Genomic DNA, 26,957 nt, shown 5'->3' with positions numbered 1-26,957 from the left:
TTATTTATTCTTGTTTTTATATGTGTATGAACACAGTTTCTAGTTTTATTCATTGCTGTGTTCTGTTATTTTTATTTCTTTCTTCTTTCTTTCCCTCTTATCTTCTTCACCAGTTTCCCAAAGCTTTTTCACAATAGCATCAAAAAAATGAAATATCTAGTAATCAATCTAACAAAAGAAGTAAAAGACCTCAACATTGAACACTATAGTACTCCAAAAAAGGACAGTGAAGAGGATTTCAGAAAATGAAAAATTGAAAACCATTCTCTTGTTCTTGGGTAAGAAGAACCAATGTAGTGAAAATGGCCAAACCTCCAAAATTATTATTCAGATTTAATGCAATCTCATTCAAATTCTGGCAGCATATCTCACAGAATTTGAGAAAAAAAATTCTAAAAATTCATTTGGAATCAGAGTGACCTAAAACAGCAAATATCATCTGTTACGGTTTATACGTTGCGTCAATTTGAGAAGTCTAGTAGATTAAGTGACTCAGTAGCTCTACATCCTGGGGTATAGAGGACAAGTCTTTACCATTCTAGGATATTGTTCACTGCGTCAATTTGAAAAGGTTTAACCAAGTGATTTAGCAGAGGGCCAGGGTCCTTAGTTGTAAAAATCCTCAGCCTATGCAAGAGGAGGGCATGCACATGGTGTGAGTGTAATACCCAGCCAGGGGAGTACCCTGCATACAATAAAAGGCAAATGAGAAGGAACTGATTGCTGGTTCTTCAGAGGGGCTCCAGGTAAATTCATCTTCTGCTTGGACATGGTCTCCTGGCTTCTGGCACAAACTGTTTGGCTTCTGCCCGGGACCCTTCAGCCTTTTCATAGACTCTTCAGTGTTGCACTACAGCCCCATCAGCCTCCTGATACAGACTTGCACGAAACACTGCAGGAAGCTCAAGCCCATGAGCTGGACCCTTCAGCCTCCAGTGTGCAGACACCCTCTGCACCCTCCCTCATTCAACTTTGTGGCTGGCCATTGTTAGCCAATCTTGTAATTTCTTATACATTTGTATATCCTGTGTTACATCTGTTTCTCTAGTAAATCCTGACTGACACACCATCCTAGGAAACAAAGGCAAGACAGGGTGCATTGGGCCAGGGGTTTAGCTCAGCAGCACAAACACCTGCTTGGCAAAAGCGAGGTCCTCAGTTCAATTTCCAGTACCAAAAAAAAAAAAAAAAAAAAGACAGGGCATCACAATCCCTGACTTGAAATGATACTACAAAGCTACCATTATAAAAATAAAAAATTTTTTAAAAAACACTCTTGAGAATCAACAGAACAGATTAGAAGATGTGGAAACAACTCCAGACACACTCAGTCACCTTAGCTTTGATCAAGGAACTAAACACCTTCACTGGAAGAAAGACAGCATCTTTAATAAATAATACCAGAAAAACTGGCTTTCCACATGCTGAACACTTTCACCATGCACTAAATTAAAACCAAGATGGATTAAAGATCTAAATATTAAAACAGAAACACTAAATCTGCAGGAAAACAGGAGAGCTACAAACCTTAAAGACACTGGTGTACGCAAAGACTTTATGAACACAACCTCAATCACACAGAAACTATCATGAAGAATCAACAACTGGAATATTATTAAAAAGCTTTTTAAATTAAAACCTTATTAAAAAGCTTTTTGTACAGCAAATGAACAACCAACAGAATGAAGAGACAACCCACAGTGTGGGAAAAAATTTTTCTAGCTGTTCCTCACAGGAGATTACTATCTACACTATATAAAGAACTAAAAAAAAATTAGCGCCCCTCCAAATTTAAAGACCCAATTCAAAAATGGGCATCTGAAATGAGTAGGGTGGGGATTTAGCTCAGTGGCATAAGCGCCTGCCTTGCAAGTGGCGCAGTTCTAAGTTCCATCCCTGGAATCAAAAAAACAAGACAAAATAAAAGTTTTCTAAATCTCAGTCTTTTTTAGTACTTTCTAATACCATGACATTGAGAGTGCTTTGACTATTTCTCCATACACATGTTCATGATCTATACCATTCTACTATAGTTCTAATCTATTATATAGTACATTATTAACTTGGTCAATTATAGAAACATTTTACCAATTTAAAATAGTAGCCAGTGTGGTGGCTCAAACCTGTAATCTCAGTATTTGGGAGGCTGAGGCAAGAGATCCTCAGGAGTTCAAGACCAGCCTGGACTATATGATGAGTTCAAGCCCAGCCTAAACTACAGAGTGAGACCCTGCGTCAAAAATGAAAAAATAGTAATTTGTGAAAAATTATCTACATATAATAATAATGAAGAATTATTCATACAACTATCACAAGAGGCCAGAGTGCAAAATCTCAGCACCAAAGCTGAAAGACATGTAAGTGAACAACTGGGACTTTGTACCTTACATCTATAGACTGAATCTTTCTAGAGAGTTTTCAACACTTGCTGTGTCATTTCTCCTGCCTATTCATTCTTGAACCTGCTTTCCCCTACACACACACACACACACACACACACACAAACACAATTAATAATACCACCAACAACATCTATATTGCTAAATTCAAATGCAACTCACAGTCCTAATCTTATCTGATCTATCAACAGCTTTTGGTACAGCTTAATCCTTTCATACTAACTGAAGAATTTTCTTCCCTTAGTTTCCAAATTATTACATCTACTTGGTTTCCTCCCATCTCTCTGGTTGATCCTACCTGGATGGTTCCTCCTCCTCTCCCTGACACGAAACTGTCTTAGGGCTCAGCATAAAGTTTTCTATTTTATTCCCTTGCAATCTCACTGAGTTTGCAGCTTTAAAATAGCATTTATATACCAATCATTCCCAAATATTCATCTCCAGCCCATACTCCAAGATGCATACTAAATACTGACACTGCCTCTTGATTGGTTAAGAGGCATCTTAAACTTACCACATCTCAAACTGAGCTCTTGATCACTTCCACCAAACTCCTATTGTTTCTTCCCCATCTCATGACAGTGCAGTTCTCCCAGTCGCTCAGCCCAAAAAGCTTATAATCATTATTTCTCTTCTTCACTCCCTGTATTCAATCTACCAGCAAATCCAACTCTGTATTCAAAATATATATCCATAATCTTATTTCTTATCTTCCTCCCACTCTTCTCTCCTACCCTTCCCTAGTTCTTACAACACTGAAAAGCGAGCTTCTGAGAAAGCAGAACAAAGAGGACTCGGGGGTTCTGACTGCAATCATCTGTAGTAAAGGACCTGAATTCCAAAGAAATGGGATTCTGAGGGAACAAAATGGGATTGCCTGGTAGAGGTGGCAGCACGCTCCTTATACTAATGAAATAAGGTTAGTAGGAGGGAGAACATAATGCCAGATGGAAGAGGCAGCCTAAGAAGTTAGGAGAGAGATTACAGTTAACAACATGTAGGATTTTAAAACATGGCGAAGAAGGAGGCTAAAAGAATCAAAAGGTGTTTCATTGGAATTATGAGTGGAGAATTTTGAGTAGATGGATGGAGAGAAAGACAGATAATTTCCTAGTTTTGCCTGCTGACAAGTTTTAGCAGCAATGACATCCATAGTGATGAAAATACTGAGTACTCAGATTTTAGATACTGAATAGTATCTTCCACTAAATGGAAATTTACTAAAATGTTTCTTGGAGAAACAGCTGATTCCAGGGCAGAAGCAAAGAAAGTGCAAAATAAGTTTGGAAATTTTTGCATCATAAAATAAGGAAATTTGCAGCAAATGATAGAACATTTCAAAAAACCAAAAGCAGCAATGTAGACACCAGTGATATAATCTATTTTAAAAAACTGTGCATCAAAATAAGACTATCAGATTACAGCCTGTTGAACCAAAAAGGAATCAGTGAGTTCATAATGAAAGAAACAAGGTGAATTAATAAATGTAGACAGAGTGACAGTAACATATTTCCCAAACAGCAACCATTGAGTAGCAGTTGATACAGGGTTATCAGTGAAGCCAAGGGTAGTAGGTGGAAGTTTCATAAGAACAGGATATTGGTGTCATGTCATATTACCTACTCCCAAATTGCAATAAAATACAAAAAGAGAAATGAGGACTTTCCAGTGGCATACAGCAACGTAATGATGTGACTGTGATAAACATCATGGAATTGGTTAGCATAGTGTGTCTCCCAATGTGATGCATGAAGAAAAACACATATTATTTCTCCAGCATTCCTGCCAGGGTTGGGCGGCACGAATCTGCTCACAAGAAAATAGCAGATGGATCTAGGTTTACAATCATCTTCTAAAGAAAAGACCTGTACTCTTAAGACTGTCAAGGACATAACAGGTAGGAAAAGACTAAGGAATTATTCCATATTGAAGGATACTAATGAGACACAATGAGTAAAAGCGATGTGTATATGCAGGAAGGATCCTCAACTAGGAAAAAAAAAAGAGTTGTTACTGAGGTAGATGGCAAAATTTGAATACTGGGCCAGGGAAATAGCTCAGCAGCACAAGTGTTTGCCTGGCAAACACAAGGTCCTGAGTTCAATTCCTAGGGCAAAAAAAAAAAAAAAAAAATGTCTATGAATTGGGAATGTTGCATCAATATTTATTTCCTGACTGGAAAAAGTACTGTATATTATAGTACTATTGAAATTATCTCTAGCTTGCTATTTGTTTTGGGGCCGGGGTAAGAGAGGTGTATATACTGTAGGTGTTTAAAACCAATACAATACCACCTCTCTTTGCCTTCCTCTTTAAAGAAAAAAAATAGAGTAAATACTGTATAATTTAAAAATTAAAGAATCTGTATGAAAGGCATGTAAGAGTTCTTTACACTGTTCTTACCACCTTTCTGTAGGTCTGAAACTACTTCAGAATTTTAAAATATATATGTCAAGCTGGGAATGGTGACCCAGCTACTTGGGAGGCTGAGGCAGGAGGATCATTTGAGCCCATGAGTAATACAGCAAGACTTCATCTCAAAACATGTGTGTATGTATATATATATATATATATATATATATATGCATGCTGTACATACATATATAAATATGCATGGGTGTATGTGTATGTACATATCCATAATCAACCATTGTCATTACCACCTCTACTACTACTGTGACTCATAGGGATGCTACAGAAGCCCCAGAATGGTCTCTGTGCTTCTGCCCTTGACTTCTTTCAACCTATGTTCAATGGTGCTGCTAATAAAAGTTCACAAAAAAAGGAAAAAGGATATTATTGAGAATAAGTATTCTCAAGGGTAGAGAAAACAAACACTACTACAGCTATGTCCCACATAGTGACTGCAATTAATGGTTGATAAATTGTGTCAACTTAAGGACTGAGCAGTTTAGAAGCTTAAGTAAGTGACTTAGTAGGGGGCTAAAGTTCTTCCCTTTGTAAACATCCTGAGCCTATGCCAGACAAGGGCACTAAAATGGTGAGAATGGATAGCCTGCTACAACATAAGGGAGGCAAAAAAAAGACTTGCTCCCCGCTTTTGCTCTTGCTGCTTTTGCTGTCTTTTGCTTTCTTGAAGTAATGCCCCTGTGCCATACCACTTTTCTTTGGAGCCAGCTGATTATGAACCGAAACCTCCACAAACTGTGAGCTAAATAAACCTTTCTTTCCTTCCTTAATTTTGGGTGTTGGGTATTTTGTTCCAGCAACCAGAGAAAAGCAACCAAGACAATGTCATTCTAGTCAACTGAGGGCAGCACATATAATGGTGGCCCCTAAGATTATAATGAAACTGAGAATTCTTAACATGAAGGGATGTCATAGCCATTGTCATTATTCAGTGTTTATGGAAATGCTGCTCTGAACAGAGGAAATGCTGCTAATCCTATAAAAGTATACAGTACATACAATTATAAACAATGTGCACAAATACTTGATAATGATTAATAACTACACTACTAGTTTAGTGTATTTATCATATTTTTAATTATTAGGGTATGTGCCTTCTACTTATAAGAAGTTAAAGGCTGGAGGTGTAGTCAGTTGCTGAACATTTACCTAACATGTGAGCCCCTGGGTTCAATCCCCAGCACCACACACACAAAAAAAAGTACTAGAAAACAATATACCAGTGTTACACTGGCAGTAGCATCATACGTCTCACATTTACAGTTTCAACTGTATTATTTTCTCTTGTGCTTCATTTAATCACCTGTTTGGTTCATCACAGCTTTGGGAACAGCCGGCTGCAGAAAATACACATATACCATATAAACTAAGTGTGTGATAGACTATACAATATAGGCTTGTGTAGGCACCCTCTATAATGTTTGCAGCAGCACCATCTCAGAATGTGTCCCTATTACTAAGTCACGCAGTACTGCATCTAATACTAGATGATGAGGGGGAAAAAATTTGATTCTACTTTGAACTGTATTATGATTTTTATGCTGTTTAAAAATAAATATTTCCTGTTCTTAGGAAATACATGGTGAAGTGTAGGAGTTTCATATTATCTGCCACCCAATTTCAGATGATGAAAGAAGACGGAAGTGTGGGTAATACTGAGAGACAAATTAAGGGTGGCAGGGTACTAACAGTTGATAATCTAGATAAGGGAAATACTGGTTATCAATGTACTGATCTAATTTTACTGTCGTTAAAAAAAAAACAGGGTGCTTGATAACTGTACTTTCATATTTACAGAATATTCTAAAAGAATCCATAAGAAACTGGTAGCACTGATTACCTATAAAGTATTTCTAAAACTTGCCTATTCCACATCCTTTTCACCAATTCCACACTACTACCTAATTTGCCTCAAGAGTAATGAATAGTACAGCTATGTTTTAGCTGCAGTAAGCTTTTCCACCTGACATCATCTTGATCATTTATTTATTTGAATATTCCTTATAAATTTTAGTAAAAAAATAAATGGCCACTGGGTTTAGCAACATAGAAATTGGTGGTGACTTTAAAAGTAGCAGTACCTGTGAAGTGGTAGAATCTGACTGGAGTGAGTTCATTAGACATGAGAGAAATGGAAGTGATGGCAAATGTATGTAACCCCAATACTTAGGAAGGCTACAATTTCAAGTCCAGTGTAGGCAAGTTAGCAACTAAATGAGACTCTAGAATCCCATTTGTTGATTCTTTTTAATATTTCCTATGTGATTGGGGCTTTGTTCATTAAAAAAAATCAAAATGGGGCTGGGGATGTAGCTCAGGATGAAGGTCCTGGATTCGATCTCCAGTATAAAGAAAGAAAAGATATGAAAGAAGAAACATGGGAGTCACTGAATATGTACTTTTAAGGAATTCTACGTAAAATAAAGAGAAATCTGGTGGCACCAAGAGGGAAGGAACATCTAAAAAAAAACTTAGGCATTAATTCTTGCTTATTTTTCTCCAAATAAGAGAAGTAACTATATGTTCGCTAACAGATATGATCTACTGTAGAGGGGGAAATGATGATGCAAGAAATGGAAGAACAATTTGAACAAACTTTCTTGAGTGAGGAGGAAGAAGTCTAAAGCCCTTATGGAAGGACTAGCTCCAGTTAGGGGCAAGAGGCCATTCACTCTTGGCAATAGAAGAGAAGACAAACCTGAGGAGGTGTAAAGGTAAGCTAGTGGGAGCTTGTGAAGGCTCTGATTTGCAAAATGGGGGAGGAGGAAGCGCTGGAAGTTTGAATAAAGAAACTTTATAAATTATTCATCTTGTTTTGAAAACTTGTATCACTATTGTTTTTGTTTTTGTCATTGTTATCATTTGGCTTTTTTTTTTTCTTTGTTTGATTGCTTTCTGATTTTTCTGGGGTTTTTTTCTCTTTAAAAAAAAAAAAGTCAATCATCCAAATGGGAAAGTAGAAAGAGCAGAAAAATAAGGTCAGCCTGACTGACCTATGTCAACTTAGTGTCAAAAAGTTAAAGTCATGCTACAACATGATTTTTTTCCAGCTATATTCAGCTACAGAACAGAATGGGCAGTTGATTTAACTAAGGTTGTGGTTTATCTATAAGAAACCTATAAAACAAAAATCAGACAAGGATGTTGAGGCATATCAAGAGAAGCATTACAATACTTGTTCATAGTATTTAAACCAGGCAAAGGAAAAGTGATGACATGAAGAGAAGGAAGGACACTGAAAAGATGGAGGAAATATCTCAATGGGCCAAAGGATTATTGGAATTAGAATGCTAAAGGAGTAAGCTAGTGAGACAGGAAATGGTGATCAGAGTGGTGGGTCTAAAAGTGAGATTAAGTTGTAGGAAATGATAACGCTGGGGACTAAATAGCCAAGACACAGTAAAAAGCAGGATCATTGGTGGAAGTCTAGAAAATGAACCTATTTGAAGGATCTCAGAAGACACTGAAGTATCTAAGAATCATGATGGTAATAATACTGGAGAAAGTATTACTACTCAGGAATCAGTTGATCACTGCAACAATATGCGGCAGACGAAATGTTGCTACAAAATGAGCTTAATGCTTAAGTATTTTGAGGGATACAAGCAAGAAAAATGATCGGAAGTACCAGGAAAGGACAAAAAGGACATTTATGCCACCTCCAAAGGCTTGATGATAAAAAGGCTTTGAAAATGAAAAAAAAAATCACCCTTTATCAGGGAGTTAGAGAAAACTGTGTCATAAAGGTTTTGGTTAGTACAAGAAAAGGAAGAGAACCTTCACAGAAAAGCCTCATGACATAAATAGAAACCACACTGGCAGGAAGCTTCTAATCTTGGTTTTAGGTGGATTTAAAGAGGGGGGACTTTTGCATAGATGCAAGCAAGAGAAAGGAGATGATAAGGAGTTGGAAAAAGGAGAGGCATAGAAGTATATTAAAAAGTGATCAATACTACATGTCATCAGAAACTAAAAATTCAAATAGCAATGACATACACGTACTAGAATGGTTAAACTCCAAAATGCTGGCAAATCCAAATGCTATCTAGGACATGAAACAACAGGAACACTCTTTCATTGCAGGTAGGAATGCAAAGAAGTCAATAAGGCAGCTTCTTACAAAATAAAACACTCTTGCCACTTAATCCAGCAATTTGCCCAAATGATTTGAAAACTTATGTCCAAGAGCCAGAGATACAGCTCAACAACACAGCACCTGCCTGGCGAGTGTGAGGTACCTGAGTTTGATTCTAGTACCAAAAAACAAAACTCATGTCCATACAAAAATGTGCAAACAAATGCTTCTGGGAGCTTTATACATAAATGCTCAATTTAGAAGTAATGAATGTATCCTTCAATAGGTACACGGATAAGCAAAATGTATGCTAAAACTTAACTATACTCCCCATCTGAAATTCATATGTTGAAACCCTCACCTCCAATATGACCATCCAGAAAAAGGGCTAGCATGAGGTAATCAAGGTAAAATGGTGTCATAAAGGAAGAACTCTAATAGGACTGGGTCCGTATAAGAAGAGGAAGATTCTTGCTCAGTAACATATGAGGAAGACACAGGAAAAAGGCACCAAGTGATCTGCAGACCAGGAAGAGAGGCTTCGTCAAAATTAGTGCACCCTCATCTTAAACTTCTAGCCTCCAGAATTGCAAGAAACTAAATTTCTGTTGTTTAAACCCCCCAGTCTGTGGTATTTTATTACGGGAACCTGAGCATACTAACATACTATGCAACAACTATTATATGTAATACAATTCAGTGCTAAAAAAAAAAGTAGTGAGCTATCAAAGTCACAAAAAAGGAGGACTCTAAATGCATAGTGCTAAGTGAAAGAACCCAGTTTAAGAAGGATATATATGACTCCAATTACATGATACTCTGCAAAACTATGGAAACTGAAAAAATCTGTGGCCCTGGGATGAGGGGCATTCATGACAAAGGAAGGTAGGATGAACAGATCGAGCATAGAGGATTTTTAGGGTAGTGAAACCATTTTGTATGATACTGTTATGAAGGATGCATGTCTTTACATATTCAATAAAACTAAAGAATTTTATAGTTGTCAAAATCTTTACATTAGTATTTACATTACAAATGAAGCTTAACATAAACCATGAACCTTAGCCATTAATAATACATCAATTCTAACTCATCAATTATTTTTAAAAAGTCCCACTTTAATGCAAGACATTAACAGAGGGAACTGTAAGGGACAACAAGGAAGTACATGGAACTATATGTACTACTTGCTCAGTTATTCTGTAAATCTAAAACTTTAAAAAGTAAGGCTATTAAGCACAGAATTAAAAATAATTATATCACATTCAAATTTCAGCTTTACATAAAGTTTTACTGGAACTTGGTCATTCCCACTCATTTATATGATCTATGGCTGCTTTTACACTACAACAGAGTTGAGTAGCTGCAACAGAAATATAGACATGATCACAATGCCTAAAATATTTACTACTGAGCCTTTTCAAAAACTGCGGAATCCTGATATAAGTTTATTACTCAAGTTTTTTAAAAGCGCATCAATTAATAGGCTGTTCTGAGCTATTTAAATTACTTAAAATTGTTAAGTCACAAGAAATAATAATTACATAATGTAATTCCTAAAATTTAACTAGATACCTTCTAAATTTTTAAACATCAAATACATCAGCAAAATACTTGAATATCCTAAACAGTGACTCCCAAAGAAAGAATCCATATTTTACTGAGAAACACGAACACACAATAGTGTTACAATCTAGTGTTTGCAAAGACTACTTACTGAACACATAAGGATTAAAGTGTTCAACAAGATTATTAACAGATTGAAAACAGAAGTCTCGAAAACAATAAGAATGGGGGCTGGGGATTTAGCTCAGTGGCATAAGCACCTGCCTTGCAAGCAAGGCGGTCGTGAGTTCGATCCCTGGTACCCATAAAAATGAAAAAGACAAAAAAAAAAAAAGAAAATAATATGAATGGAGCACATTCAGGGACAGCTAGGGCAGGACACTTGGCAGAGGAAAATAAATCGACCAAATACAAAAAACTGAATGCTCTGCTAAACAATATTAAGAGTCATGAAAAAGCAACCTGTGCATCAGATGACAAAATATAATAATGAGGAGCTGGGGATTTAGCTTAGTGGCATAAACACCCGCCTGGCCGTGAGTTCGATCCCCGGTACCGATAAAAAGTTTTTAAAAGTTGAAAGAAAATTTTAAAAATATAATAATGTTACTAGGAAGTGTCCCACAGTTATCATTTAAGAATATCTTGAATATATGAGTCAACTATCTGAGAAAACAAATCATAACTATCTGACAAACTGAAGTAGTCTTGTTAATAACTTAGGCTTTTTAGGAAGGATCAAATCTGTTAAAATCACATTAGGAAAGCATCACAGAATAATGACTAGAGGCAAAGGCTGTGGAAATAAAATTGTTCTTCTGCTACTCACTAGCTCTAAGACTCTGGGAAAAAATTCTCAGCTCAGCCTCATTTGTAAAATAACAACACCATGAACTATTATGAAGATTAGATAAAATGACAGAGGTAAGGAGCTTAGCAAAGTACTGACAAAAATAGAGTGCTAAATAAATGGTAACTGTCACTATGATTAATATATCTGGCATGAAAAAATGTACTAGGAATAGACAGGCTAAAGTTTTTCCAACAACTCACAGAAAATCTAAAGATCAAAATTAACCTCATGGATTAAAATGTTAGACAACATCTGCCATTATAAAATTAAATAAGGACGTCAGTTCAATAAATGGAACTGAGACTCCACTAATGGAATGAAGAATGTTGGACTGAGGATAAAAAGAAGTATCAGGTTGAGATCCTCCTAAATTTCAAAACTGGTGAATGGTATGGGCTAACACCAGGATCCATTTAGGGACTTACACATAACTAAATTCATATTGATACCTAAAAATGTATCAGTAATACCTCTTGAGACCAAGAAGGGAATGAAAACTTTCTATAAACACTTAGATGACAAAGCCTCATTCCATTTTATTCTTCCTGATTACCAAAACCAAATAAAATATCCATAACAAGAAAACTCAGACCGTATCAGTTCATAAAATGTTAGATCAAAGTAATCAGGGACGCAAGGTCAGGTTTCTGAAACTTGTTTCTCCGTCAAAATGAACATCTGCCTTAAAGCAATATTGAAAGCTACGCGGTGAGGATTTTTGTACACATCGACCTTCCCTTATACACATAACGTGTTTGCGCGCTCACGTGCGCGCGCTCCCACACACGCATACACATCGCTGTGATCACTGCTCAAATCCTATAATCTGAGAAAAGAGCTTGTGATCTTTTCAGCTGTCACAGTCATCTTGCCCTACGCTTCCTTTCGCCCCCACAAAAAGATGACCTGGTACGCTACTTCCCCAGGGGAAAAACAGTGAAAAACGACAGTAATTCCAATTAACACAACATTTTACACAACACACTCTCTTTTTCGCTCTTGGTCTCTCTGTGTCTGTCTGTCTCTGTCTCTCTCTCTCCCCGAGATAGAAGCCGAACGATTTTACGAGTCGCTTCCAGGACCGTGGGCTGGGGCGACAAGTGGCCTCCCGCCAGAGTTCAGGCTGCCCACACCTGTCACCGGGGCGGAAGCAAGGAGAAAAAACACCGTAGACGCGGACCTGAGCCACCCAGGTACATAACCAGATCCCACTCACCCCAATCTTCATCTGGTCTGTGACAGAGTCCGGGGCTGAAAGGTGACTCCATGGTGCCCGCAACGCCAGCCGGCTCCCCGAAACACAAGTTCCAGTAACCTCGAATTCAGTGAGTAATACAATATCTGGTACGGCAGCAGGAGAGGGACAAAATACTACTAAAGCAGACGCGACGGTGGCCGAACGAAGCCAAACTATTTGTATTGCAAACGCGAAGAGTGAAAACCAGCAAAGAAAACGTCAGCGACTAAGCTAAACAGGTCTCTGGGTATATATTTCTTTTTTGGAGGTTCAGCACTTGACTTGACTCACTGTTTTAAAGCGGGGTTGAGGGACAGGTAGACACTCATTCGGTTGAACAAAATTTACCGATAACGTGAAAAATTAAAAGTAAAACCTCTTTCTAAACATCTTGATCTGTTCCCCAATTCTTAATATAGCGATGAAGGTATCTCAAAACTAGAGAGTAACTGTAAACTTGATTTAATTTTTATGAATAATTTCCTAGCAGTGTAAAAATTATCCATATACACAAGTAAAAGAAAGCAAACTACTTTTCCACATTTGTCAGCGTTGCCTCTTGATTGGCATGCTCAGTAAATGAAATAAGCGATTTTATAAATTATACTTCTAGAAAGTCTATCTTTATGTAAGCAAATTTAGAGAATATGTAAGGTAAACTCCACATGCCCATACTTCTCCCGTGACGGTGTATTAAAGTGGGAGTAAGCCTACCCTAACAGCAAAAATAAAATTCTCCATTTTTTTTTACTAAAATTTATTTTAGTACTAAAATTTATTTAAAAGAAACAAAACCCAAACTAACTGAAGATATAAACTGAATTGATAAAAATAAATAAGTTTCAAGAATGCTATTTCAAAGAATGATTTTTTATTCTTTCTCAATGTCCACAGTCAGGAATTACTTCTCTGCCTTAAAAACACGTGTCCTTTTAGGACCCGGTGAAATCTTTCCCATGGTTACAAACAAAACAAAAATGCTTCCCAGAATCCTCCAGACTCCTCCTTTTTGGATATTACTACAGATTACACGAGACAGAACAGTCCCAGGACCGATGCGGAGGAAAAAAAATTTATGAAATCCCCTAAACGTTAAATGTGACTCCTGTCATCAGATTACAAACAAGTTTTCATTTATAGCGACATTTGTAACTTTAATTCTGACCCAGCTACAAATTAAAAAATTCACATAAAAACTAAAATCAGCTGGTCTTCACTGACACCTTAGTCTTATAAGATTGAATGACTGAAATTTATTTTATGAATATTTTTATTCAAAAATATCAGATAACTGTGAGACAAACATTTGGGTGCCTGTCATCAAGAATTTTTAAATATTATTATGAATTATCAAATATTAATGTGAATTTAACAAATATATTAACTTTTACACTTCTGTATCAGTTCTTAGTTTAAAAGATTACAGATAAATTTTAACTTTTTGCCCTACTTCATTTGCCTCCCTCCATATGCACAGCTTCCATCATGAATTTTATACACCATTTTTATACTTTTACCTTGTTTAAAATATTTGTAGATATATATACTTAGTGGATTTGTTTTACACAACTGTATTTTAATGTTGTCCAAATCACTTTCTCCATCACCATTATTTTTTGAGCACTATCCCATGTTTTAACTGTCACATAATTTTCCTTGAATACATGTCAACATTTTATTTCTCATTTCCCTAATAATGGGTAATTGGGTTCTTTCAACAGTTTATATTACATAAAGTTTACATAAGTTTATATTACATAAATTTAATAGTTTATTATTAAAGTGTATCCATATATATATATTAAAGACATTCGTTTATGTGTACAAGATATATATTTCTTGTGCACATAAAAGAATGTCTTTAATATACATTTTGGGTCACTTGCCAGATTATACTGACCTATACCCTCATTGCAGTGATGATTTCTCTTTTATCCACATTGTCACCAATGGTAGATATGGTCAGACTTTTACAACTTTTGTCACTATGAAGGGTGTGGTTATAATTTACATTTCCCTGACAATTTAAAAAATTGTGCTTTCTTTCATGTTTATGAAACTTCATTTCCTCCTCTGTAAACTGACCATGTTTTATAAAGTTCCCTATTTTCTTTCAATGTGTAGATCTTTTAATAGCCTACTGTATTTACCAAATTGCTATATATGTTATAAATATCTTGTTCCAAATTGACATTTGTCTTTGTGGGACTTTTATCCTCTAGGGTTTAATTTTAACATAGTCAAAATATTAGTCTTTTATGATTTCTGCTATTTTATCTTAATTTAGAAATCCTTCCCTTTCCTGCAGTCATTAGAGTTCAATAGTTGTTTTTACATTTTTTTCTTTTCATGATTTGGGTATAGTAACACTGCTAATTTTTGTACAGCAACATGGTATCCAAGAACCTTGCTAAATTCTAATATTCTGTTATAAATTTTTTAGGATCTTGGTTAGAAAAACACTAACATTTTAAATTTTATTTTATTGACTTTTTTTTTTTTTTTTTTTTTTTTTTTTTTGAGGCAGGATCTCACTATGCAGTTCAGGCTGGTCTCAAGCTCACTTTGTAGCCAAAGCTGGTCTCAAACTTGCAACAATCCTCCTGCCTCCGCCTCTTATTGACTATTTTTATTTTTAAAAACAATAACATTTTAGTATGGGAATTTTTAAACATAAGGAACAATATAATGAATTCCCTTGTTTGTAGCTCCCAGCTCCAACAATTTGCTGTTCCCATTTTATCTATCCTACCATTTTCCATTCTGCTTTTTCTTTATTTCAGATAGATTTTACCTGTAAGTGCTCCAATATGTTATCTCTAAACAAAGTCTTTCCTTGTATTTTAAAATACCACAAAATACCCAATAAAACTAGTAATTCCTTAATATCTAATAGCTGTTCCGTGTTCAATTTTCTGTATCAAAAAGAGAATCTACCATTGGTTAAAACCAGGATCCAAAAAAAGACCATCACATTGCATTTAGTTCATGCAGCAGTTTCTTTCTTGCTTCCATACCATTTATTAAAAAATTCAAGTCATCTGTCCTATAGAATTCCGCACTATGTGATTCTGCCAATTTTATCTTCATAGTGATGCTTGTTTTTTATGCTGCCAGTTCCATTAAAAGGCTTGATTGGATAGCTTTTGCTTTTGCTTTTGTTTGCTTGTTTCTGCAAGAATACTTCACGGCATTTTTTTACATGATACTTATCAGGAAGCATATGTTGTCCACAATTTTAGGTATCAATATTTAACAGTGAGTTTAGGGCCTCCCCACCTTGTTTTACTGCAGTATCTAGGACCTCTGGTACAATACTGCATGGTGGTATGCACAAGCCTAAGTATCTTTTAACTTGTTCCTAACTTTCGTGTGACTATTTGAAGTCTTTACTATTAAATCTTTTTCTGGAGATTTCTCATACACATTCTAATTAAGTACCTGTTCTAGACACCAAACTTTAAAAAAAATAATAAAACTTAACAGTTGAGTGATAGTGTTTTTTTCTTGAATGTATTCCTCATTTGCTTTCAACTTAAATGCTTGGAATGGAAATAAAATTTGAAGAGAATTTTTGTCTAGAGACAATACCACTCTTTGCTATAGGCAAGAAGAGCCCCTGCTCTGGACCTGTACTTGGGAGAACTTTATTCTGACCACTGGTTCTCTCCCCTCAGGGTAGGAATCCTTGCACGAAGGTGACATGTCCAACTAAAACAGGTGTCCCTTTCTACACTTGCTTCTAAACTCAAACAGCTCAAACTCCAAAGCCTAATGGCAGTGCCTGCTCAGGCCTCTGACCTCCTATGGATGAACCAAGCCAACAGTATATACCAGAGGTGTAGGCAGAGCTTACACACAAGATGGGAAATCCATATACATATGGGTCAGAGGCCAACTTTCCCTGCACTGCCACTGCCATATTTTATCACAGAATTTGAAATTCAAACCTGGCATTCCAGATTATTTTGAAGGTGTGTTTGTCAAGATAAGAGAATAAAACTATTTAACTGTTCGATAGCTTGATTTGTAACTTTAAAATGGAAGACCAATAGGATGTGGGCTTCAATTTGTATTCCAGTGGGTACCAAACAAATGTTGGCTGAGAGCCTGACTAGTAGATTTAGAACTTCATTAAAATTGTATTTCATCAGTACTGTTAGATCTTATAATCTGGTCAGCATTCACAGTGTGACATCTGTTAACCCACAGCACCCTGAACAGTAAACCCAAACATAAGAATATAGATAGGTTAAAAGAGATCCTTAAGTCAGTCAAGTCTCGATTTTATGCTAGATTCAACCATTTGCTAGTAATGTAATTGGAGGAAGTGACTTAAAACAGTCACTTGTAAAATTTAGAGTAAGAGCTGGCTGATGGCACATGGCTAGAATCCCAGCACTCTGGGAGGCTAAGGCAGGATTTCTGCAAGTTTGAGGCCAACCAGGGCAATTTGGACACTGAGTGGCTAATGATGTAGTTCAGTGTTAAGGCCCTGGGTTCAAGCCCCAGTATGGCACACAAACACAAATGGGAGGGGAGTGGTGTGTGTGAAAGAAAACAGGCCTACCTCATAGCATTGCTCCAAGGTTTAAACTAAGTAATACACATTAAGTGCTAAGCTTAGTGACTAACACGCAGTATGTGAGCAATAAATTGTAGCTATCTTAAGAGTAAACTACCAGCTAGGAACTATACTAAGTTCTTTACCTGCATTATATGATAAGAATTCTAATTTTAAACCAAATAGGCACTATTAGCTCCATTTTCCGTAAGAACAAATTAAGGAAAATATAAATAATCTTTAAATCAAGCTTGACAGAAAGGTAGAGCAGTTACTAATACCATTTTATGAGGGATAAAATTGATGCAGGGGGGGCTGAAGATTTAGCTCAGTGGCATAAGCGCCTGCCTTGCAAGCAGGCAGTCGTGAGTTCGATCCCCGGTACCGATAAAAAGGAAAATTGATGCAGGATTTTCAAAGACCTGCTCACTTTCTGAAAGGTGGTGAGATGATCAGCAGAGCCAGTATTAGAGCACACGACTCTACTTCACCAATCTGCATGGCACCACCTTGCACCTAACATAAGTCTCACACTGGTCTTTCAACAAATCTGAAAAGCCAAATATCCTAATTATTATTCCGTGAAATTAAAAAAAAAAACAAAAACAAAACAAAAAAACCTGTCAGTAAGTCTCTACAGGTATAATCGATTTTTCTACCTAAACTCCTAAAGTAAAGCATTAAAGGATTTAAATTGGAAAATTCTGTTTAAAGGACATAAAATTAAATTTCCCAAAATCATTCCTTACTGGAAATAGTATTTTTAAAAAATTATTATGACTATCTCAGCTAGAATATATGTTGTAAAAAAGCACAGGGTTTATCTTTTGCCCTGTATCACCTAGGACTATGCACATGATACGTTCTCCATAAATATTTACTGAATTGACAACTCTGGTGAGTTCAAACAGTATTGATGTCATTCTCTGGGGTAAATGACACAGTGCAGGGAGGTCAGGCATTAAGCTAAGCCTTATGAAACTGTAACTACTCAACTACTTTTCACCTACAAAAAGGGCACTTTCAGACAGATCAATCTTTTTTTTTTTAATTAGAGAATGGTACTTTAAAAAATTCAATGGGCATTGTGAAGGCTAAAATAGAAATGGAAAAACATATTATGTTTTTCAATACTCAGATATATATTTTATATATACATTTTCTCAAAAGAAAAAAAATTATGATATGAAATAACTTACCAAAGGCTTCTAGGTCTATGTTGAAGTTTTTCTTAAGAATCATCAGCAGCTGCCGTATCAGTCAAATACTAAGCTAGGCTTTTTTGTTGTAGGGCCTCTGCATGGGGTTACATGTCCAGACCAAGCTGTGTTTGGACATGTCATCTGCCTACCTCAGCCTCCCAGAGTGCCAAAATTAAGGCATGCTACACTATGCATCGGTGAGGCCTTTTTAGTACCCTTTTTAATTTATTTATTTGTTAATTTTGGAGACAGTCTTGCTATACAGTTCAGAAGCTGAGCTTGAACTCACTTTGTTGCCCGGACTGGCCTTGAACTCGAAGCGATCCTCTTGTCTAAGCCTCCCAAGTGTTGAGATCACAGGCATGCACTACGATGCACAGCCTCAATCAAGTCATTTTTGAAAATCACTATGCACATAATTTTTTTTTTGGCTTTTTAAAATTATTCACAATTTGGTTTATTAATGCACATATATAAATAAGCAATATGTATTTAGGACACAGACTATCTTTTTCTTTATTATCTAATTCTGACTTCATGCAAATGCTCAAATATCTAATTATGTTAACGGGGTCGGGGTTGACACAAGGTCCTGCTAGATTGTTTAGGCTGGCTTTGAACTCACTAGGAAGTTTAGGCTAGCCTTGAACTTGGAATCTTCCTGCTTCAGCCTTCTACATCCTGAATTATAGGCACGTTATCACTATGCACAGATAATTAGGTCCAATTCTAACAGTTTGGGGGTTGGCTGCTTTGGTTGGTTGGTTCATTTTTTTCATCTCAAGTTATTGAACCCATGGCCTTCAAATGAGCTACACCTCCCACTTTTTATTATTTATTTTGAAACAAGGTCTTGCTAAGTCACTGAACTGCCCAGGCTAGATTCAAATGTGTAACCTTCCTGCCTCAGTCACCCAGAGTGCTGAGATTATGAGCATATGTTACCACGTCTGGTTCCAATTCTCAGTTAGTTCTAATTATAGAGTTCTAATTATAGTTCTAAAAAAGTTCTAATTATAGAGATCAGATTAAAAAACTAATCTAACCTGGGCTCAGTGGCACACACCTGTAATCTCAGCATTTGGGAGGCTGAGGCAGAAGGATCTTTGTGAGTTCAAGACCAGCCTGAACTGCATAGTGAGACCCTGTCTCAAACACACACTCAAACACACACACACACACACACACACACACACACACACACATACATACATACATAAAAGCTAATCTATAAACATATTATGTTTTTCAATACTCAGATATATATTTTTATATATATATATATATATGGGGGGGTACTGGGGATCAAACTCATTACCTCACACTTTCCAGGCAGGTGTTTATAATACTGAGCTAAATCCCCAGCCAATACTCAGATATACTGAGCTAAAAAAGTAATTGATACACAGCAACTCTGTTTGTTTTCTTCATCACTGCAGACATACTAACAATACATTTCTTCACACAGATTACTACAAGAGGTATCTCACTGTGTAGTACTGTAAACGCAGCACTTTGGGAAGCTAAAGCAGAAGGCTCACAAATTCAAGCCCGATCTGGGCAATTTAATGACTTAGTGAAACTGTCTCAAAAATGAAAAGGGCTGAGGTCATAAATTCAATCCCCGGTACCAAGAAATAAAAAATTTTTTAAAAAGGGGGGGAGCTGAGATATAACTCAGAGCAAAAGCCCTGATTCAATCCCTAGTTTCTCCCCTACACACAAAAAAACATCTTTCAAACACATTTTTCTAAAAATGTAGATAACTGGATTGCTGAACAATAACTAATAAAACATTTTAATCTTATGTTTTACCAATGGCCTTTCCTTCATGTTTACAAGAAAAATTGAGACACAAGGAGGTTTAATAATGTCCCTTAAAAGACATAAAAAAAAGAATATGTCCAAGTGAATTCCCATTACATTTCTGGAAATCAAAGAATAACTATCTAAATAAAACAGTTTCAAATTTTTGTATATAACTTTGCCCATCCAGACCTTAAGTAACATAACTAACATACCAAAACCCAGAACTTTCAAATATATGAAACAAAGCATCTGCTTATAAAAGATTTTAATATCAAGTCAAACAAAATTTACATGATTAAAAAGCTTTGCCATGTATTTGACTTATATTATATAATATATATAATAAAGAATAATTTCCACATTACATCAAGTAATTTTTATCTTTTCACATTCCAATGAAATGCTGGCCTAAAATCTAGCTATCTGGCCATGAATGACGATAAGCAAGGGTAACATGAATCACCAACAGGTTTCTTTCCAAGTTACCCAATATCACAGGTTCATCATTTTCTTATTTGTGATCCCAAAGCTGGTAACATTTTCATTTCATCCACTCTGTTCTTATGTATTTGAAAAGCTGGTGTTATCCATCTACCACAGGAGCACTGTTCACCATACCAATTGAAGGAACCCAACTTGGCACTGCATTTTGGGCAAAGAAGCTGAAATAAAGCAAATGTATTACTTCTTTCATTCATTTTAATACAAAACAAATAACTATCTTTAACAATATGGGATTTAGAAACAGGAAGACATAGGACATGGCTCCTATCTTCAAAGAACCTTATGACAAGAGGACCAGGGATATAGTTTAGTTGCACAGTGCCTATAAGCAAACGCAAGGTCCTAAGTTTAATTTCCAGTATCAAAAAAAAAAAAAAAAAATGTGATAAGAAATGCACTGGAAATTTACAGTAATCAATGAGGGGTGACAGTTATTATATAAAGGCATGTTACACTCAAGAGAAACAGATGAATTAAAAAAAAAAAAACAGCTGAAGCTTATGGCTCAAGGAAACCTCTATGAATGTGACATACATACAGAGCTTTTAATCAGGTTGCAATTTAAGATTTCAAATAAAAACATCATGGCTAAAGGACAGAAAAGAATACTGGGATTTTATATCCTATTACTATCTGATACCGACAACATACAAGTGAGATTCTTGACTATTTAAAAACAAACTAATGTTCCAGTAAAACAGGTAAATCTAAAACTGCTTAACAAGTCCTCTGTATTTCGCCTAAGGTAGTCCCAGCATGCTTCTTTTAGGGCTTTAATTTGTGTATGGTACAAGATAGGGATTCTTATTTTTAATCTTGAGCTACAGAAAGTGTGGGCATAAAACTCAGAAACTATAAATGAAAAAACAAACTTGATTACTAAATGTCTTAAAACTTAAGACTGACAAAATATTCCACAAATTTGAGGTAAGCAACAGACTATAGAAAATATGTGTAATATATTAGATGAAACATATAGAATATGTAAAAAGCTCCTACCTTTCCATAAAAAAGACAAAACATAGAAAAATGGGCCACGGATATGAAATCAGTTTACAAAAAGTATACATGCCTAGTAAAGACACTGCTCTTCAGGAATAATCATGAAAATTCAATGTAAATTTTTTAGGACTAGCATTTTTCATCCTACAGACAAAATTTTTACCAGTTTTATAATATGCAAGTATGCATGCATTCACTTAGTGAAAAGCAAGTTTATGGGGACAACTTGAATGTCAACCTAAAATATTAACTAGTATTTAAAATGGGCATGGTCTTCAAGCCAGGAATTCTACTTCTAAATATATACATAAAAAAGATTCTACAGAAAAATTCATGTATCCAAAGAAGTATATACAGATGTGATTTGAAATCTTTCATAAAAATATCTTTCCTGTATATGTTTTCCAAATTAAAAAGGCAACATACCAGAAGCTAAAAGAGAAAAAATAAATTGGATTTCATCAAAATCACGAACTCTAACTGCTTCAAATACTACCATCAAAGGATGGGAAGTAGACATATAGTGGCACGTGGCTGTAACCCTAGTACTCTGGGAGGCTGGATAACTGTAATTTCAAATTCGAAACCAGTCTAGGCAACTTAGTAAGACCCTGCCTCAAGATAAATGAAAAGGGCTGGAGATGTAACTCAGTTTGAAGGCTGTGGATTCAATCTCCAATACCAGAAAGAAAAAATAGGCGCAACTGCACCTGGGTTCATTATCTTGAAGGTACTGAATACCACTAAATATACTGAAAATCACTGCATCATACACACTCAATGAGTGAATTATATGGGATCTTTGTTTTTTCACAACTCTACTTTTTGGTGGTGGTCGTGGTTTTTGGTTTTTTGTTTTTGTTTTTTTGAGACAAGGTATCACTATCTGGTTCACACTATCTGGTTCAGACTCACTATGTAGCTCAGGCTGTTTTGGAACTCAACTCACAGCAATCTTCTGCCTCAGCCTCCCAAGTGCTAGGATTACAAGTGTGCACAATTACGCCTGGTGCATACCTTGTTTTTTAAAACACAGCTTTATCTGAACATACGGGTTTGACTATAAGGTCCCACTTTCCAGGCTAACTAATGTAAAGTATATATTTCCTCATGCACAAATTGCAAATATTTCTGGTCTCCCTACTTTATAAAGCTATTGTATCCTTCAAACAAGACAATATAGTGAAAGGGCTTCATAAAATATCTATTGCATGAACTTTTATACAAACCATTCAAGGACCTTCAAATTCATTATGATTATTATTCTACGATGCCAGAGATGTAGTTCAGTGGTAAAATGCATAGCAAATATACCAGCCCTGGGTTCAAGCCCCAGCAACAAAGTACATATTTATATGTACATATGTTACAGGATATTTTCATATTATGCCTAAAGGAGAAACATGGCTGCCACAGGATGTTTATCTTACCTGCATTCTTTTTTTTTTTTTTGGTACCAGGGATCGAACTCACGACCTCACGCTTGCAAGGCAGGCACTTATGCCGCTGAGCTAAACCCTCGGCCCTTTAACTGTATTCTTTAGCAAGAAATGAAAAAGAATTTCATAGAAAACAAAGCAAATTGACAGATCAGGAAAAAGAGAGAGATAAATCCAATAGGCAGATTTTAAGCCTAATTTTAAAATCCTTGATTATCTTGTTGCAAAATTCAAATTTTTCAACATATTCCAATTAATTTAAAAACAAATAATGTTGGGTTTTTTGTGTATTTGTTTCTGGTGCTGGGGATTGAACCTAGGTCCTCTGCACTGAATTACATCCCAGACCTTTTCTATTTTGAGACAGAGTCTGATTAAGTCACTAAGTTGCCCAGCCTGGGCTCAAACTTGCAATCCTCCTTTCTCAGCCTTCTGTAATACAGACTTACATTTGAAAAAAATATAACAACAACATCAACAGGAATCTATTAATTTAGAGCAGTGGTTCTTAACCAAATGTAGTTCACTACTTGAGGATCAACTGAGTTTTTACAAAAATACTTTATTTTCAGGTTAAAAGTATAGTTCAGCAGTAGAGTGTGGGCTAAGCCCTGGGATTAATTCCCAGCAGCAAAAAAAGAAAAACACATTTATTTTTGATAGCCTTATCTACACTTATCTACAAAGAATCTACAACTTATCTACAAAGAATAATCTTCAGGAAGAAAGGAGTTAAGATGGAGTGAAACACTGATTAAAATGGAACAAAATATAGATGACACAATGAAGCTATGGAAAAGAAACTGTGTTCTCACCTGTCCATCCATCACTCCCAACAACGTGGCTGCCATCCACTGCACAGGCTCGATGAAGTAGGAGGTGCACGGAGCCTGACTCCCCTGGGTGAGCATAAAAGATGGTGCCGTTCTCTTGTGGGCAAAGGCTAGAGGCCCACTTCCTTCATGATGAGCCAATATGCTAGAACTTCGAAATAGGGATCGTCTGCAACTCACAAACAACAAAAATATTAATGAGTTTCAAAAGGATGGAAAAAACAGATGGAATGTGCAATATTTCTTAGAGACCAAATAATATAATGTCAACTATGCTACTTAAGTTACACCCTGCTTACTTGTTTTAGTTTTTTGGCCTTACTAGAGATGAACCCAGGGCCTATACAGTGAGCTATATCCCTGCCCTTTTTAAATTGTGAGATGGAGTCTAAATCATTTAAGTTACCTAGGCTGGGCTCAAATTTGGAATCTTCCTGCCTCAGACTTCCACAGTGCAATGATTACAAGTGTATACCACCACACTCAGTTACTTTTACTTTTTCTTAAAAGCAGATTTAAATTAGAAATTTCTACATTATCCAAGTAAACAAATTCTTCCTACAAAGATATAACAAAATAAAATTTCAAGTATTTTTCAGTTACTGAGACAAGACAAAAAACTCCAGAAGACACAAAATATTTTACCTGCACTTTCTGCATTTGTAGAGAACTTCATCTTTCACTCCTTGTGAAATGGTGGTTGGGTCAATAGCAAAGAGTTCTTGAGGTAAATTCTGCAATTCTATAGGATACAATTAATATGTAACTATTTTTCAAAATCACCGTTCTACATTTTCAGATAAAATTCAAATAATGTCAAATTGAAGAAACAAGAGCTAAAGTCAGAAATTTTAAAAAATTGAAAGTGAAAACTCCATGCTAAGAAATCAGGATGAGGTAGGAGAGCAGAATGAGTAAATCTTGGGTTTTGGGCCAAGCTGCCTAAATTCAAAGTCATTTATAAACCATGTGACCTTGAGTAAATTACATTTGGCTAAACCACAGTTTCAAACGGAAATCACAATATATGGGAAGCTGAGGCAGGATAATCTTAAATTTAAGGCCAGCCTGGCAACTTATATAGACCTTATCTCAAAATAAAAAAGACTAAGGATGCAGCTCAATGGTAGAGCTGAGTTTAATTCACAGTGACACACAAAAAGAAACAGAGAAAGAGATAGAAACAGACCACTGTACATGTCTCAGGCAGTTATGGGAAAAGTGAAATAATGCATTTAGTGTTAATAAGTGACATCTAGAAGAAGTCCAGGACATACTAACAACTATAATTCTAACCTGGATACTTCTCTGTAACCTTCTGTAAACGATATTGCTTATAAATTGCACTAGATGTGTCCACTTCATACCCCATTGCCTCGTATAATTGCAGTTGCCACTCAAATCCCTCATTCATCCTATAATAACAAAACATAAAGTTCAGTTTTCTTTAAATAAAAATCACATGACTCAAGCAAAATCATTACTGTAACAAAGTACTCACTTAGCCTCTGGCTTGAGAGTCTGAAGGATCTCATACGCTTTTTCAAAAGTCATTTGGTCAGTCTTCATCACAAAAGCAGTCACAATAGCAACACTTCGACTGACCCCTGCATGACTGAAAAAGAGACCTTCAAAATAAAATAGCAAATAGCAACAATTAAAAAAAAAACAAAACCCAGCTATTAATGGTAAATTCAGGTCTACTTCATCTCTACTACTCAATCCTACTGTCTCTGAAATATTACCAGAGTGCAAAAGAATTGATCCTTTATTTCCTTCTTTTAAATTCTGAGGCATACAAGTATATTATAGACAGCTAAGTTAGGTAAAAATACTACAGGCTGTCACACAGGGCTGGACCCTCAGGTAAGTCAGTGCAGAAAATGGGAACACATTACAACTGCAGCTAAATGTGTATCTGTTGGAGGCCAAGCCCCAAGATAAAGATGGAATGAACAAGCCTACACATTTCCCCAGGGATAAGATAATTGGTATCACCTGCTCCAGTAAAGTCTAGATACTAGTCACTCTGATGGATGACCAGGACTTCTTGATCTACTCCTTCCTAAAGATCTTTGTTCTTTCCAGATATACTTGCTACATGACCTGCTTCCCATTGGATCAGTATTACCCAATACTGCATATACTTGTATTCTTATTGGTTGATCACAGTTTTACACCATGCTGTACCAACCTCATGATTTTGCTCTGTAAAATTTCCTTTAAGAAACAGGCTTGAGGGCCGGGGACTTAGCTGAGTGGCATAAGCACCTACCTGGCAAGCATGAGGTCAGGAGTTCAATTCCCAGTACCAAAAAAAAAAAAAAAAATAGAAACAGGCTTGGACACTCCAGTGGCACAATCAGCTAGCAAGCAGTACTTACAGAGAAACAGGCTCAATGGCAACCCACTTTTAGGTCCCCTCTTGTCTCTCAGGAGTTCTCTTTCAATAAATTTTTCCTGCTCTTAACCTGTTATTCCTTAGAATTCATTCCTTGATTTTGCAGAACATGAACTCAGCATATCTGCTTTCTAGAAGGTTGGGAGTTATATTATTTTCCCTGTATCAAGTGAACTACCCACTCAAAACTAATTACACTAATTTTTAAAATTTTTCTATTGGCTCCAGAACAATTCCAAGTTCTTTTGCTCTTAGTATCGAGGTCTCCTTTGGATATAATACCAGATTTCTTTTGACTTGATTACTGCCTTCTCTACTTCATGTAAATATTTAGAACAAGTGCTGATATACGGTAACTAAAATTAACCTGCTCTTAATATTCAAGCTCTATAACCTTAACCTTTGTTAATCTCTCTTAGTACTTGCCAAGAGACAGCCTATAGACAGACAGTAAGGAGGACGGCAGAAAGTTTTATCACTAGACAAGCAATGTAGAAAAACAAGAGTAGCTGGGCATGAGGGCACATGCCTGTAATCCCAGTCTGTGCTACATAGTGAGACCCCGTCTCAAAAAATAAAAACCCCCCAAAATAAAGGAGTTTATTTTAGCCAGAATGTACTGCCAAATAATATAGTAGGAGTA

General features: G+C 36.0%; 2 protein-coding genes across 4 annotated transcripts in view; both read right to left on the bottom strand.

Moving 5' to 3' along the window:
- Atf6 (activating transcription factor 6) overlaps positions 1 to 12,697 on the bottom strand; it is a 188,476-nt gene extending 175,779 nt beyond the window's left edge. The window contains exon 1 of the mRNA XM_013149252.3: positions 12,540 to 12,697. Within this exon, the coding sequence (XP_013004706.2) occupies positions 12,540 to 12,591 (52 nt within the window). The 5' untranslated portion in view covers positions 12,592 to 12,697. The remainder of the gene's footprint in view (positions 1 to 12,539) is intronic.
- A 7,688-nt stretch (positions 12,698 to 20,385) lies between these two features.
- The window catches only part of Dusp12 (dual specificity phosphatase 12), an 8,748-nt gene continuing 2,176 nt past the window's right edge, over positions 20,386 to 26,957 (bottom strand). For 2 of the 3 annotated variants that reach the window (XM_013149248.3, XM_003466597.5), the window contains exons 2-6: positions 25,415 to 25,528; positions 25,210 to 25,328; positions 24,559 to 24,655; positions 23,896 to 24,082; positions 20,386 to 20,797 (exon numbers count right to left, since the gene is read on the bottom strand). In XM_013149248.3, the coding sequence (XP_013004702.2) occupies positions 20,639 to 20,797; positions 23,896 to 24,082; positions 24,559 to 24,655; positions 25,210 to 25,328; positions 25,415 to 25,528 (676 nt within the window). In that variant the 3' untranslated portion in view covers positions 20,386 to 20,638. The remainder of the gene's footprint in view (positions 20,798 to 23,895; positions 24,083 to 24,558; positions 24,656 to 25,209; positions 25,329 to 25,414; positions 25,529 to 26,957) is intronic. The other variant, XM_023563732.2, reaches the window with a different exon arrangement.

The sequence above is a fragment of the Cavia porcellus genome, unplaced genomic scaffold (genome assembly GCF_034190915.1).
Source record: "Cavia porcellus strain 051 isolate PalLab524CR breed Dunkin Hartley unplaced genomic scaffold, mCavPor4.1 scaffold_7, whole genome shotgun sequence".
In the NCBI taxonomy this organism is placed as follows: Eukaryota; Metazoa; Chordata; class Mammalia; order Rodentia; family Caviidae; genus Cavia; species Cavia porcellus.
Note: the sequence above shows the minus strand (reverse complement) of the source record. Positions and strands in the feature narration are given on the sequence as shown.